General features: G+C 37.1%; 1 protein-coding gene across 1 annotated transcript; it reads left to right on the top strand.

Annotated features, from left to right (window-relative positions):
- Window positions 1-3,182: 3,182 nt before the first annotated feature.
- On the top strand, window positions 3,183-6,338 carry LOC127255864 (uncharacterized). The gene is made up of 2 exons (XM_051281616.1): window positions 3,183-5,065; window positions 5,153-6,338. The coding sequence occupies exons 1-2, from the start codon at window positions 3,183-3,185 to the stop codon at window positions 6,336-6,338; spliced, it is 3,069 nt and encodes a 1,022-aa protein (XP_051137573.1).
- The last annotated feature ends 10,127 nt before the right edge of the window (window positions 6,339-16,465 follow it).

The following is a 16,465-nucleotide window of genomic DNA, read 5'->3' as shown; positions in this document are numbered from 1 at the left end:
CCTACAAAATCAAGACTTCCAATGCCGTGTCGAAAGCTACTGCTCTAGCCGCCACCGCCAAAGGAGTCGCTGCTGCTACATCAAGAACCTCAAGTGCTTCAATGAATGCTGGAGTGATGACACGAAGTATGGCTAAAAGAGTACTGTCATTTTCCGAGGATGCCCATCCGAAAATCACAGAGCAAAACTCACTCTATGAGGAGGACGAAAGCTTCAAGAGTACCTCCGCACCGGGCACCCCTCAAGAAGTTGCAACTCGTTCGACTGCATCGAGTTATGCCCCAGTGATGACCACGAACGCCTCAAACTTAGAAGACCAACTTGTTGCACTGGCCAAAGTTGTTGAAGGGATGTCTCAACACATGCAGCAACAAGACAATGTCATCGCAAAACTACTTGCAAAATTGGACAAGCCGGAACCAACCAACCAGAATGCTTCGGAGGCCCAAAATGAAGCAGAAACATCCATGGATCAACGCCACGGTAAAGAAAAAATGGCGGGACTAATGCCGTTTCAAGCATCATCTGACTCTTTCATCCATCTATCCCAACTTGACGAGTATATCAAAGGAGCTCTCAAAAGGGAGTTTGAAGGAAGTTCAAGGCCAACAAATATGTATGCCAAGCCTTACACTTCAAGGATCGACGCCCTCAAGATGCCGTTGGGATATCAACCACCAAAGTTCCAACAATTTGATGGCAAAGGCAACCCAAAACAGCATGTGGCACACTTCATGGAAACATGCAACAACGCTGGGACATACGGCGATCTCTTGGTAAAGCAGTTCGTACGGTCATTAAAAGGCAACGCCTTCGACTGGTATATCGACCTGGAGGCTGGTTCCATCGACAGTTGGGAGCAGTTGGAGTACGAGTTCTTGAACCGGTTCTACAGCACAAAAAGGACCGTCAGTATGACAGAACTCACCAATACTCGTCAATGGAAAGATGAACCAGCAATCGACTACATCAACCGTTGGAGGAGTTTGAGCTTGAACTGCAAAGACCGGTTGTCTGAGGCCTCCGGTATAGAGATGTGCGTCCAAGGAATGCACTGGGGGTTGAAATACATCCTGCAAGGGATCCGACCCCACACTTTCGAAGAACTTGCTACCCGCGCTCATGACATGGAGTTAAGTATGGCTTCAAGCGGGATGCACGGACCACCAGTTCAAGAATCTTCAAAAGCAAAAAGATACGAAAGATATGATGCCGCAAAGAAGGGGAACAACGCCCCTATCAAGTCTTTTGGAAAAGAAGCCTTGGCCATAAAAGCGACGGCCAAAGCACCTATGAAGATCCAAAGTAAAGAAAAGGAAGTTGCAAGGAAAAGACAATCAACTCAGACAGAAAGACCGCCAAGGCCAACCCTTAAAGAGTTGCAATCCAAAACTTATCCTTTCCTGGATTCTGACGTCTCGGGAATCTTTGACGATCTACTCAGAGAAAACCTCATTGAACTTCCGAATTCAAAAAGACCGGAGGAAGCTGGAAAGGTTGATGACCCAAGATATTGCAAATACCATCGTGTCGTAGGACATCCCATCCATAACTGTTTCATCTTTAAAGACAAAGTCATGGAGTTGGCTCATGAAGGAAAGATCACCCTTGAAGACGATTCTGCTGCTGTTAATGTCACTTCAATCATGTTCGGGTCTCTCGAAGTTGACATAAAAGACAAAGAATCATATTGTCTCACTACCGAGAAAGGTGGCAAGGCGATCAGAGACAAATCGAGTGAAGAATGTGCCACGATAACTTTCACTGATGAAGATTTGGTGTTAGGATCCAAACCCCATAATCGTCCATTACTGGTCGTGGGTTATATCCATGAACAAAGGATTAACCGGATATTCTTAGACGGAGGAGCTGCAGTCAATGTCCTTCCTCTATACACATTGCAAAAATTGGGAATACCAGTAGATCAGTTATTCGAGAGTCGTATGACAATACATGGATACAATCAAGAGGGGCAAAGAGCACTTGGCACCATAAGATTGAGACTCTTAATCGATGAAATGGAAACTAACCCTTTGTTCTACGTGATAGACGCAAAGACATCTTTCAACGTTCTTTTGGGAAGACCATGGATACATGAGAATGGTGTAGTTCCATCAACGTGGCACCAATGCTTCAAATACGCTCAAAATGGAGTGACAAAGAAAGTTCTTGGAGACACAAAGCCATATGCAGAAGCCGAGTCACACTTTGCGGACGCCAAATATTTCTCTACAGAAGCAAAAAAATCCAAGGTACATGAAGATGTCAAAGCACCACAACCAAACTTGGGGGCAAAGTTAAGAGATAAAGAAAAAACACCTGCCTCAGGTTCTGCAGACTCATTAATTGAGCCTCTAAAAGATTTGACTCTTCCGAAGACCCCACTCAACCCAATCCCCCCATCACAGACAAGGAATGGAAAAGAGGAAAAAATAGAGGCTATGCGATTGCAAAAGGACAAAAGCTTTGGCCCAAAAGCCTACAAACTTCTCACAAAAGCTGGATATAATCCAAATGAGGAATCACTGCTGGGAAAGTTACCACCACAGACAACCCAAGGTTCGAGGGCTGGTCTTGGGTACATGCCACAAGCTCCCGTACGCATCGCTATCAAAAGGGCTGCAAATCATCATATCACCGAAAGCGAGACTTTGTCTTCCAATTCACCTCAAAAGGGGAAGAATGCAAGAGTATCGGTTTTCGAGAGGCTAAAACCTTCTGTCTTCACAAGGTTAGGACCAAAGATCAATAAAGAGAAAAACAAGACGAATTCCACATCAACAAAATATGTGGAGATGGATGAAGAAATCAAGAGCCGCTTTCCATCCCGCATGACGCGTCAAACAAAAATGACGATACATTGCGGTAAAGTTTTAAAGGCTAAATGGCAAACCGTTGTCTTCACCAAACCCAAAGAAGATAATGAAGAAAGTGTTGCATCATCCTGCTACATCACTGAAGGGGGAGAAGAAACAATGATTGAAGAAGATGCAGGAAATGTACCCGCCGCGCTCGAAGAAGGTATCAAAGCTGCAGTGGACGAGTTAGAAGAAGTCAACTTGGGAAATGAAGATCACCCAAGACCTGTCTATGTCAACAAAGAGCTGGGTGAGGATGATATGAATGCCTACATCTGACTTCTCAACGAATTCCAAGATGTCTTCGCTTGGTCATATAAAGAAATGCCCGGCTTAGACCCGAAAGTTGCGGTCCACCATCTAGGTGTGAAGAAAGGAGCTCGCTCTGTGAAGCAAGCACAACGAAGATTCCGTCCTGAACTCATCCCTCAAATAGAAAATGAAGTCAACAAACTCATTGAAGTGGGGTTCATCCGGGAAGTCAAATACCCCCAATGGATTTCCAACATCGTGCCTGTAAAGAAAAAGAATGGACAAATCCGAGTTTGTGTGGATTTCCGAGATTTAAACGAAGCATGCCCAAAAGATGATTTTCCTTTACCCATAACTGAATTGATGATTGATGCAACGACAGGACATGAAGCGCTTTCTTTTATGGATGGATCATCTGGATATAACCAAATTCGTATGGCACCTAAAGACGAAGAGTTAACCGCCTTTCGTACACCGAAAGGTATCTACTGTTACAAAGTTATGCCTTTCGGATTGAAAAATGCTGGGGCAACCTACCAAAGAGCAATGCAAAAGATCTTTGATGACATGCTACACAAAAATGTAGAGTGCTATGTTGACGACTTGGTTGTCAAATCCAAGAGAAAAGAAGATCACCTGCAAGACTTAAGAAAGGTTTTTGAAAGGTTGAGGCGCTACCAATTAAAAATGAATCCTCTCAAATGCGCTTTTGGAGTCACCTCCGGAAAATTCCTCGGATTCATTGTCCATAGTCGTGGAATTGAGATTGAACAGGCAAAGATAGATGCCATCACAAAAATGCCTGAGCCTCGTAACATCCACGAGCTAAAAAGCTTACAAGGAAAATTAGCATATATAAGAAGATTTATCTCTAACCTCGCTGGACGATGTCAACCTTTCAGCCGAATCATGAAGAAGGGAGTGCCTTTCCATTGGGATGAAGCATGCAAGAAGGCATTCCAAAGTATCAAAGACTACTTGACAAAGCCACCAGTGCTGACAGCCCCAATTCCTGGACATCCGTTGACGCTTTACATCGCTGCACAAGAGCGTTCAGTTGGAGCTTTGTTAGCACAGGAAGCCAATAAAGGGAAAGAAAATGCCCTTTACTACCTCAGCAGAATGATGACACCAAATGAACTAAACTATTCACCGGTGGAAAAGACATGCTTGGCGCTCATCTTCGCCATAAAAAAGTTGAAGCATTACTTCCAAGCGCACACTATCCGGTTGGTGTCCAAAGCAAATCCCTTGAAATATGTCATGTCAAAGCCTGTCCTTTCTGATCGACTTGCGAGGTGGTACCTGCAGCTGCAACAATTCGAAATCATATATGTACCACAGAAAGCTGTAAAAGGACAAATATTGGCTGACTTCCTTGCTGATCATCCCATCCCCGCTGAATGGGAGTTGTCTGACGACTTCCCTGATGAAGACGCGCTTTTTCTCGAAATCACCCCACCATGGAAAATGTATTTTGACGGCTCATCACACAAAAATGGAGCTGGAGCCGGAGTAATATTTGTCACATCACAAGGAGAAGTCCTTCCATACTCTTTTGCCTTAAAAGAAAAGTGTTCAAATAATGTGGCTGAGTATCAAGCACTCATCCTCGGCCTAAAAATGGCGGTAGATATCAAGCAACGCCAACTTCAAGTATACGGGGATTCCAAGCTGGTTGTAAATCAAATCACTGGAGAGTTTGAAGTGAAGAAACCAGAACTAATGCCTTACTTAAAGTATGCTAAGGCACTCATTGAGTTGCTCGGGGATGTCTCTATTGAATATGTCCCAAGGAAAGAGAATGGGCAAGCTGACGCCCTGGCTAAATTGGCATCGACTCTATCCATCCCGGATCAACAGGTGTATATTCCGATACGCAAAGTTTGGGTGGATTCCTGCAAGTATGAAGAAGAAGAATGTGTTGAAAAAGAAGTAAATCACCTCATCGAGGTGTTTGAAATTGAAGAAGAAGAAGAAGATTGGCGGCAACCAATATTAGATTTCTTAAAATATGACAAGCTCCCGAGTGACCCGCGCAGACGAGCAGATATCCGAAGAAGAGCTGCACGCTACGCCTACTTCAACGGCATACTCTATCGTCGGTCGTTCGAGAACATGTTCCTTCGATGCCTCGGCAATCATCAAGCCAAACAAGCTATGGAAGAAACTCATGCCGGAATCTGTGGAGCTCATCAAGCTGGCCCAAAGTTACACTTCCGAATAAAGAGGATGGGGTATTATTGGCCAACCATGGTTAAAGACTGTATAGAATTCGCACGGAGCTGCCAACCGTGTCAATTTCATGCTAACTTTATCAATCAACCACCGGAACCATTGCACCCAACTATTGCTTCGTGGCCATTCGATACCTGGGGCATGGACGTTGTAGGACCACTCACAAAGTCGTCCGCTGGGCATCTCTATATCTTGGCCGCAACAGACTACTTCTCCAAATGGGCAGAAGCAGTTCCTTTGAAAGAAGTCAAAAAGGAGACGGTAGCTGACTTCATACGAGTCAACATCATTTACCGTTATGGGGTTCCTCGGTGTATCATCACTGATAATGGAAGATCTTTTGCCAATACTCACATCGACAAGCTTTGTGAAAAGTTTGGCTTTCAACAAAAGAAGTCCTCGATGTATTATGCACCGGCAAATGGACTCGCAGAGGCATTCAATAAAACACTTTGTAACTTGCTGAAAAAGGTTGTCTCCAAATCAAAAAGAGATTGGCATGACCGCATCGGTGAAGCTTTGTGGGCCTATCGTACTACATTCCGCACCCCAACACAAGCGACACCATACTCACTTGTATATGGGGTCGAAGCTGTCCTCCCATTGGAAAGACAAATTCCTTCACTAAGGATCGCTCTCCAGGAAGAATTGACGACTGAAGAAAATGTCAGATTAAGACTCGAAGAGCTAGAGGCTCTCGACGAGAAAAGACTACAAGCTCAACAAAGACTGGAGTGTTATCAAGCACGATTGTCTCGAGCTTACAATAAAAAAGTCAAATCACGATCCTTTCAAATCGGGGACTTGGTTCTTGCTGTGAGAAGGCCCATTGTGATCAACTTTCGTTCGGGAAATAAATTTTTATCCAAGTGGGATGGACCCTACGTCGTCACTCAGGTTTACACGAATGGTGCATACAAGTTGACATCTCAAGACGGACTCCGGATAGGGCCAATCAACGGGAGGTTCCTCAAAAGATATTATGCGTGAGACCTTCAAATCAAATCAAGACTCCTTAGCATGAGGATAAACTGCAAAATAACAATAAAAGCAAATTCAAGTTGCTTTGAACTACGTTATGACTTGATCCCTTTACCGGGTACGTAGGCAGCTTGAGATATACCTTCAAGTTCAGTCAAATAAATAAAGAAATAAATAAATAAGTGAAAGGATTTGGAAAAAAAAAATGCTCAAAAAAAAATATATATATAAAAAAAAAAAAAAAAAGAAGAGAGAATTTAAATTTATTGATTGGCAATAAAAATGAAGAGTACAAATTGATCTTAAACATTAAGATTATACAACTCTTCTTTGCTAATATCCAACAACTCTTCTAAGCTTTTTAAGTATTCTTCGTCTTGCGCGGGGACATTCTCTACAGCGGCGAGTTCATCCTTGACTTCAGCAATTTGAATGGTGATATTCTCATTAACTCCTTGACGTCGCTTAATAAGGGAAACATTCTCTCTTTTTTGCTCTTGTAAAGAGCGAAGCTTCACGTCAATATTCTCCACATACCCCTCTAACTCCTTAATAGCTTCGCACTCCTCAACATGCCTCGTCTCAAGGTGCGACAGTCGATCTTTGATCTCGGAAATCTACGAGTTGGTTACGAGCCGCTAAGGATACGGCGTCGATCGAGTCAGAACATGCCTCATCAAAAGATGCAGCGTCATCAAAAAGGGCCTTGACTCGGTCCTCAATATGAGAAATGTCAGAATACTGAAAGCTTTTCATTGATTGGAGCACTACATCAACCTCGTCCTTAATCGAGGAAAGCAAACGAGCTGGTGTCCTCAAAAGCTTACCCCGAAGATCCGACCATACTTTTCCTATATATTCGCGTTGGATCTCTTTCACAAAATTCGCGCCACAGAATTCTGAAACCGCGGGCACAACGGAATGAACAACTATTGGCTTGGTTGGAGCATCCTTTACTTGCTTATTGCAAACACCTCTGCTTTCTCCAATCACCTCAACAATAGAATCTCGGCTCGCCATCTTTTCATCCATACTCGGGATTCTTTGCTCCAACTGAAAAAGGGGATAAAAAAAAAAAAAAAAAAAAAAAAACGGATCATGTCAAAAAAAAAAAGAGAAAAAAGAGAAATAGAAGTTACCTCTCTCGCGAAATTGCTCGAAGAATGGTGTCGGCTCGAACGAGGACTTGACGGGTTGATGATATGAGGATCTCGACGAGCTCGCTTCCAATGAACATCATGCTCACTACTGCTTCGTTCAGAGACCGAGGGTACCGTCCGCTTTGAAGAACCGACATTGTGAGTACTTGAATTTCCATTGTTCCTCTCAGGAACACCCGAGATAAGTAGCGGCATTTTTCGAGCTTTATCCGATGGCTTGGTCTGATCGGTGGTCTTTTGTACCGGCGGGATATACTTATCCAAGAAAGACCCGCAAACTTGAGTCCACCACTTCTTGTATACGTCGGAAGAAAATCCCCTCGGAATCGCAGGAATGCGTGGAAGAATAACTTCGGCTGAAGATTTCAAGTAAGTACTTTGGTGCCAATGTTGATAGCCTTCCTCAAAAGCGCAGCAACGGACGTCTTTCAAAAGAACTCCGGGAATCTCTTGGAAAAAACCAAATTGACGGCAAAAACGGTGGGGACTATACGGCTCCACGAAGCATCGAAATCCATCCCGCAAAGTCAGAAAACAAGAGCGAATGGAGATGAAGTATTCTTGCTCGTAGTCTTCGCGCTTCCCGTCATCAACAAACCGTACGTCGAAATCTTTCGTGATCATGGTGCAAGCCCAACGAAAGTAGTCACCGCGTAAAATCTTTCGGCATGCAACATCTGCTCTATACGCACGAGCACTAACAGCCCCGGAGTGCTTCACCATCCCCGGACCACGGATTCCCTTCCATACGCCGTAGTGGGTCTGAAAATACTCAGCGATCCATCCGGTCAAAAAGTGGAGAGGAATTGTCGACCGAACTTGCCCAGGACATGATGAATCCGCGATCTGGTTTAGCCCCCTATAAATACTGGTTAAGACTGGAATGGCCAAGCTTACTGGAAATCCCGACGCTAGGACACTTGCCATCTTGAAAGTCGAAGGACGTATCAAACCAACATCGTCGAGCGGAAGCACAAAGATGCAAAGCCAACAAGAAAGGAACGCTGCGAGAAAAGTCTCCTCAAGGTGCTCCCGTCCAACTTTGAGTTTGGCAAAAGATGACTCCTGCGCCTTCGACCATGGCTCGTGGGCACCAATCTCTCCGGTAGGATTGTAAGTCGCATCAGGCCGAGAAGAACGAGTAGACTCCTTGCCACGACGAATTTGAGGACGCTCGTATTTGACGGTCTTTTCGCACCAAAAAGAAATCCAGTCGGTTGTGCGGACGCCACGTCGACCTTTGTCACGACTCCGAAGAAGGTGATAGGCATGCAACAGGTATCGGCACGAACGGGGAACCAGCTTCCTATCCTCTTTACTGCCATATAGCTCCTTTGCGCTTGGTACCACCTCTTCGTAAAATGAGCCGAGTATGGGGAGGCCCGCCAAGGACGCCAAGTCACGGAGAGAGATCGACACTTCACCGGCGGCAGTCAAAAGGGTGTTGGTTTTGGGACACCACGCCTCGCAAACGGCCTTGACGATCTCCGGAGAATAGTCGTAGGAGAACAAGGAAGCATAGACCGCATCGTAAATGCATCCTCTCTTTAGTGGAATCTCGCATCGATCCAGCACATCCTCCGCCCATTCCCAATAGCCGGCCACGTACGAAAAGTTGCCATCAAAAGAAGGAAGACCATTCCAAACGCACGCCCCATCCATGATCCGCCGCCCCAAGGTTGGAAGTGGAAGAACATCGTTTGACACGTGTTGATGAAGTGAGGATTGCAAGGTATGCTTTCCGCCAGCGACATTCCGAGACCACGCCTTTGGGAAATTTGGGACCTCCAAGCGAGGGCGAGCAGCTCCGCGTCCTATGAGTGGTGGATGCACCAATAGACGAGTCGCCTTGTCCAGCGGTTGACCTTCAAACTCGCAAATCACCAACTCGGCGTTTCCAGAGGGGGAGGAGACATCCTTGAAGTAAGCCATCTCGCCTACAAAAAAATATATATATATAAGCAAAGATCAAAAGATGAAAAAAAAAAAAAAAAAAAAAAACAACAACACAAGAGGAATAAGCCTACCCTAGAATGAGAGAAATCAAAACTGTGAGAAGTTGAGAATGATAAGGTTCTCTCATGGTGAGGGGTTTATATAGTGTCTAAAAATTGAGATATGGAAAGACATGTATAAAAAAAGGAAGGAAGATAAAAATAAAAACAAAGAATAAAGGAAAGAATATATATATATATATGATATGTGTATATATATATATATATATTTTGGCAAATACGCCATTTAAAAAAAAATGGCAAAGATGCCATTTATTAAAAAAAAAAAAAAAAAAAAAAAAAAAAAAAAAAAAAAAAAGAGAAAAAAAAAAAGAGAATTTTGCAAAAAAAAAAAATGTCAATTTTGCGAAAAAAAAAAAAAAAAAAAAAAAGGAAAAGAAAAGAGGCAAAACGCCATTAAAAAAAGCAAAAAAAAATGTCAATTTTGCAAAAAAAAAAAAAAAATGGCAAAAACGCCATTATTATTAAAAAAAAAAAGAGAAAAAAAAAGAATTTTGCAAAAAAAAAAAAAAAAAACTTGCATAAAAAAATGGCAAAAACGCCATTTACAAAAAAAAAAATGCAAAACAAAAAAAGAATGGCAAAAAAAAAGGGCCATTTAAAAAAAAAAAGAAAAAGAAAAAAAAAAATTCTTTTTCTATGTTTCGAGACTCGTTCACGCCTTAAATATTTTGTGTCGGCTTAAACAAGTCTCGAGGGGGCATTTTGTAGACACTAAAAATATATGTCTAAAATCAATTAAATATCATGTATTTTGGAAGAAAATAAAATTCCAATAAAATAAATATATGGTATTTAATTATGCACATATGTTAATTTTTGTACAATAAATATCAACCATTAGTGCAAAATCTGCTTAAAATGGAAGATATCGTACAAATATTACGTGCATAAATAGAGCCATAATAAATTTGGCAGCAAAATAAATTAATCTTGTCAATAAAGGAAGTATATAAATTAATATCTTCCAAACAAGGCAATGATATAAAGATCTTGTCAATAAAGGAAGTATATAAATTAATATCTTCCAAAAAAGGCAATGATATAAAGATTTTGACGAGAAAGGAAGGTGCATAATCAAATCCGTCAAAAATGGAAAACGGCATCCGAGGGAAAAGGAAAGATTATAAAATCTTTCCATCCACGTGGCACCATCCGAAAAGGAAGCCAAGGCCACCCTCCCCTATAAATAGGAGCCTTGGCCAATTCATTTAGACACCGAAGTTCATTTGAAGACTCGCGCAAGGGTAAGTCTCTCTAGACTCTTTGCAATGTTCTTCATTGTTCTTCGTGTCCTTCGAAGCGTTCTTCGTCGAAAAGTCACCGATTTGGACAAATGATCCAATATTGGTTGACGAATCGATGAAGTTAACGTTCTTCGTCGTATGTCCGAGCCGGAGGAAGGATCAAATCTCTCAAAGCTATCGAGGAATCCATCAAAGCCAAGGAAAAGCCTCCAAAGTCGCTCCCAAAGCTTGAAGATGTTCGTAGCGTTCTTCATAAAAGGCGCAAACCAGGCCCTCTTCGATCCAAAAGTCAAAGGGACACGCCGCCAAAAGCGTTATGGAGCACCAAATCTCTCCCTCAAAGATCAAATTCCGTCGGATCATCCAAAGGAGGCATCAATCCAAAACCGACGATCAAAATCGCCAACATGGATACCAAAGTCCTTCAAAAGCCGGCGAAGTCAAACCGAAGACCAAAATCCCTTCGGATCAAAGAAGCCACCCAAATCCAAATTGGAAAAATGGATCGACCCGGAGAGAGAATCAAAGGATCCGAATAGAGAATAGGACCCGCATTAAATTTAAATACAAATATAATTTGTACAAATTTTGTGTTTATAAAAATATAACACAATTTTTTTGTCTACAGTTACACAAATGCCACCATTTTTATATCACACAATCTAATAGGGGCATTTTTTGTCTTTTTTATTATAAACCAATATAATACTAATATTAAAAAATCTACGTATAAAAAATAAACGTCACTCTTCTTCCAGGACGAAGGTAGTATATATTTTTAAAAATTATATCTCAATAAAATACATGCAAATATATATCATTTTATAAAAAATAAAATTTTATATAATATAAATTGATAAAAAAACAGAAATATCTTTCTATGATTAACATAAGTTAATGTTATAAAATATATATATATATATAGAGAGTTTTAAATGGGGACGAATATATTTGTTTATTGAAGAAAAATATAAAAATAAAAAATTTAAAATAGACCTTACATAGTTAATTATATTTATTTATATTTATTAAATATATTTTGAATTAATAAATTTTACTATATATGTCAGATAAGATAAGATAAGACAAACTAAAATAAAAATAAAAAAATCATTTGTTTTTTAGACGAAAGAAATTATTTATTTTTTCTAATTTTTTTAAGCCAAAACACAAATTAAAATACTTAAACTCAAGTGCAAAGAAGTACAACCCTTGAAGATCTCTTTAAATGCGTTTCTGTTTCTTCGGGGGCTTTTGGAAAAATTTGAGTTTGGGTTTGATTTTTATTTAAATTTTGTGATGAATTTAAATTTTGATGTTTCTTTTGTGTTTAAGTTTGGTTGGGGTTTGGGGAGTTTTGATGTGCATTGATTTGATGAATAATAAATAAAATATTATAAATGTGTATTAAATTTAATTCATAAAATTTATATTGTATGATTTGATTATGAATTTATATTATACCCAACATATATATATATTTAAATTTTTATTTATTTGTATTATAAAAAATTTTATTATCTACAAAATAACATATATATTGTATATATATTTTTACCTAAAATTATTATAAATATTAAATAATAAAATAGAATTGGCTGAGAAGGAACCCACGAAATTAAAAAGAAAGAAATAATAATAAATAATTTTTTTTTAAAAAAAAGGATTCACAAGCCTAGAACTATAAAAAACTAAAAAATAAATTTTTTGATTTCATAGTATTAAGGGGAAAAAAAATAAAATAGTAACCTTAGACATCGTAAAATAATTAAATATCATTCCCATGAAAGAAATTTAAAATAAATTTTTCTACAAGTTATATTCTCTCTATATCACCTCATCGAGAAAATTCATCTAACTTTTGTCCACATCAAAAAACTTATTTACAAAAATTCTAATATACATATTTATTAATATTGATTCAATCATTTAATTTAGAAATTATAACAAATATTTATTATTATGATTTCTATTATTATTAGTATTATTATTACTACTACAAATACTATTATTTTTAAAATTTTCATTTATATATATATATTTTTATTATATGTGTAATTTATTGAATAAATTATAAATTCATTACAAAATTAAATTATTAATTAACTATATTTAATTAAAAAATTTTAGTGAACAAAAAAATATATAAATAGTACTCTCTCCGTACCGCTCAATTGACACATTTTATTAGTAACACGGTGTTTAAGACAATAATATTTAATTACTTAATAATAGTATTATGATATTATTTTTTTATTTTTTATGTAATTAATAATATTGGTAGTTTTAAAATAAATTTAATATATATGATTAAAAAAATTAGAATATGTATTTAAGTATTTTAAAAATTATATCTCAATAATAAATATATGCAATATGGATATTATTTTGTAAAAAATAAAATTTTATATAATACAAGTAAATAAAAATAAATAAGTTTATTTATTTATAATTAACATAAACTAATTTTATAAAAAAAATGAAGTTTTAAAGGTAGATTAATTTTTTTTAAGAGCAAGATAGAAATAAAAGGGTTTTGAGTGAGTTATATATGGTTTATAATATTATATATTATATAGTTAATTAAGTTGATTTATATTTGTCAAATATGTATTAAATTAGTAAAATTTACCAAATATAAAAAATATCATTTGTTATGGGACACACTGAAATGGAAATGATATCGTTTGTTATGGGATCAAGGGACTATCTTATATTCCCTCTGTCCACTTACAATGTTTACATATTTCTATTTTGGGACGTCCAATTACAAAGTTTACGTTTCATTAAATACTTTACTTTTTTTCACAAATACCCTTACTTTACATCACATCGTTACTTTTACATAAAAAAAAGTAAAGGCAAAAATGTCATTACACTACTTTTAACTACTCATTATAATTAAAAATATTATTATTTCTTAAACATCACGCTAAAAGTAAATGTAAACATTGTAAGTAGACAGAGGGAGTATAAGATATTCTCTCTATATAATATATTATGCAAATACTATTTTTTTGTGTTGTCTCACATACCATGCAACAATTCTTAAATATGAAATAATTAATTATACGCTATATTTTATCACATCACATTATTCAAATATTAAAAAAATATATAAAATTTTATTTCTCATCACATCACTTAATTCCCATATTATATTATTAATACTACACTTAAATTTTTGTGCCAAAAATCAAATGTTGAATGGTATATGAGAAACAGGGAGTACTAATTTTTATTTATGTCCATTCCAAAATAAGAGTTTTGCTTTTTACTTTAGTAATTGTATTACTTACCTAATATAATAAATATTCTTACAATTTACAATATATTACACAAATATCATTATTTTTATATTTTACCATACTAATAAGAGTTTTTTTATTTTTTTATTTTATACTTCAAACCAATATAATACTAATATTTAAAAATTTATGTGCAAAAAAATAAATAATATTCTTCTTACTTCTTACTTCTTACGGACGAATGGATTACTTCACCTCAAAAAATCCATTCATGTAATAATTTCTTACATATATATGTAAGAAATTAACAATTCTAACCCGAATGGACAACAAACAACACGATTCTATGCATATCATATACTTCAAATAAAATCAGTTTATTACAAATAAACCTCAAGCCCTTCACAAACCCAACAAAAAACGGTGACCAAGCCAAGAAACAAGGAACCAAACCCAAACTGGGTAGCCAACAACTCACACTCACCACAAACCCAAAATATTCACCGACGGGGCAAAAGAAAGAACATGCGAATGCTTATTCGCGACTAAATCTTACCGTAGACAACTTACACTACTTTGAAGAAAGCTCGTCGGACTAGGAAAGCACCGGTCGACAGAGGCACGCCGGAAATCCTCAAGGAATCGACTCACAGGTGAGCTCGTGAGAAATCGCAATGAAGGAGAAGAGAGATTAGGGTTGCTGTGTCGCGTGAATGAATGATAATAATCTTCTTAACTCACAACACACATATATATATATCAAACAAATCAATGACCCAGATTAACCCTAATTAAATGGACGGACTAGATCTATTTTGGATAAATAGGTTGCGTATCGGGTTACATATGTTTGGGTTTGGGTTTCAGGGTATGGGTACAAAAAAAAACCCAACACATTCTCCCCCTGTTTCTTGGCCAAAGTCACGGAAGGGCTATAAAGGATTATCATTGCTTTATAAAACTTGAAAAAAAAACAAAACACAAAATCAGTTTATATTTTACATTATATAAGCTAGAAGTAATATCATCTCAACCATATATCCCACAATTTAAAGTTTTTAAACAAGATAAAAACTTTGAAACATATAACACTTTAGTTCCTATATCCGACAGATTAAATTGAGATGGAATCTTTTCCAACTTCACCAAATTCTTAGACACTATATCTCTAATAAAATGAAACCGAACATCAATATACTTAGTTCTATCATGAAATAACGGATTTTTACAAAGTTGGATTCCAAATTGGCTATCAGAAAAAACTATAACATCATTATTCAAATAACCTATTTCAGACAATAGCCCCTTTACCCAAATAGCTTCCTTTAAAGCCTCGGTAATCGCAATATACTCATATTCAGTAGTAGAAAGGGCTACAACATGCTGTAATTGAGACTTCCAACTAACACAAGACCCACAAAAAGTAAACATAAAAGAAGTGGTTGATTTTCTACTATCTTTATCATTAGCATAATTGGAATCGACATATCCCTTTAAATTTAAACCACAATCAGATTTTGTATAAAGCAGTCCAACATCAAGTGTACCAACAAGATATCTAAATAGTCATTTTAAAGCATACCAATGTTCTAAGCCAGGGTTAGACATGTACTTACTCAAACAATTTACTGCGTAGGCAATGTCGAGCCGTGTACTTACCATAAGATACATTACCGAGTCAATGGCATTAGCATATGGCACATTCTTCATGTGCTCAACATCACTTTCAGATTTGGGACATTGTTGTTTTCTCAAAACAAAGTGAGAAGCCAAAGGAACACTAACAGATTTTGCATCAAACATAAAAAATTTATGCAAAATTTTATTTATGTATGTTGTTTGGTTTAAGAACAGTAAGTTGTCTTTCCTATTTTTTATGATATTCATTCCAAGAATTATTTTTGCATCACCTAAATCTTTCATATCAAATTTTTTACTTAAACAACCTATTATATGATTTATGATCTGTAAACTTGGGCTAATTAACAACATATCATCTACATATATCAACAAGAACACATGATGTTTATCAGCTATTTTATAGTAAAGACAATGATCATATTTGCTCATAGTGAAGTTTAGTGATATCATACATTCATCAAACTTAATATTCCATTGACGGGGATATTGTTTTAAACCATACAATGATTTATTAAGTAAGCACACATGATCAGCCCTATTTTTATCAACATAACATTCCGGTTGCTTCATATAAATTTTCTCTTTCAAATCTTCATGTAAAAAAATTGTTTTTACATCTAGTTGTTTTAATTCCCAATTAAAATAAGCATAAAGAGACAACATAATGTGAATAATAGTAAACTTAACCACTTGTGAAAAAATTTCATTATAATCAATCTCCTTTTTTTTAGTAAAATCATTTGCAACTAACTTTGCTTTAAACCTAACCCCTTGTGCTTCTTGTTTTACTTTATAAACCCATTTACAATATATAAGAGAACAATT

Source organism: Andrographis paniculata, unplaced genomic scaffold (assembly GCF_009805555.1).
Source record: "Andrographis paniculata isolate CXL003 unplaced genomic scaffold, ASM980555v1 Contig54END, whole genome shotgun sequence".
NCBI classification, from domain to species: Eukaryota; Viridiplantae; Streptophyta; class Magnoliopsida; order Lamiales; family Acanthaceae; genus Andrographis; species Andrographis paniculata.
This window is presented reverse-complemented; position numbering and strand designations above follow the sequence as displayed.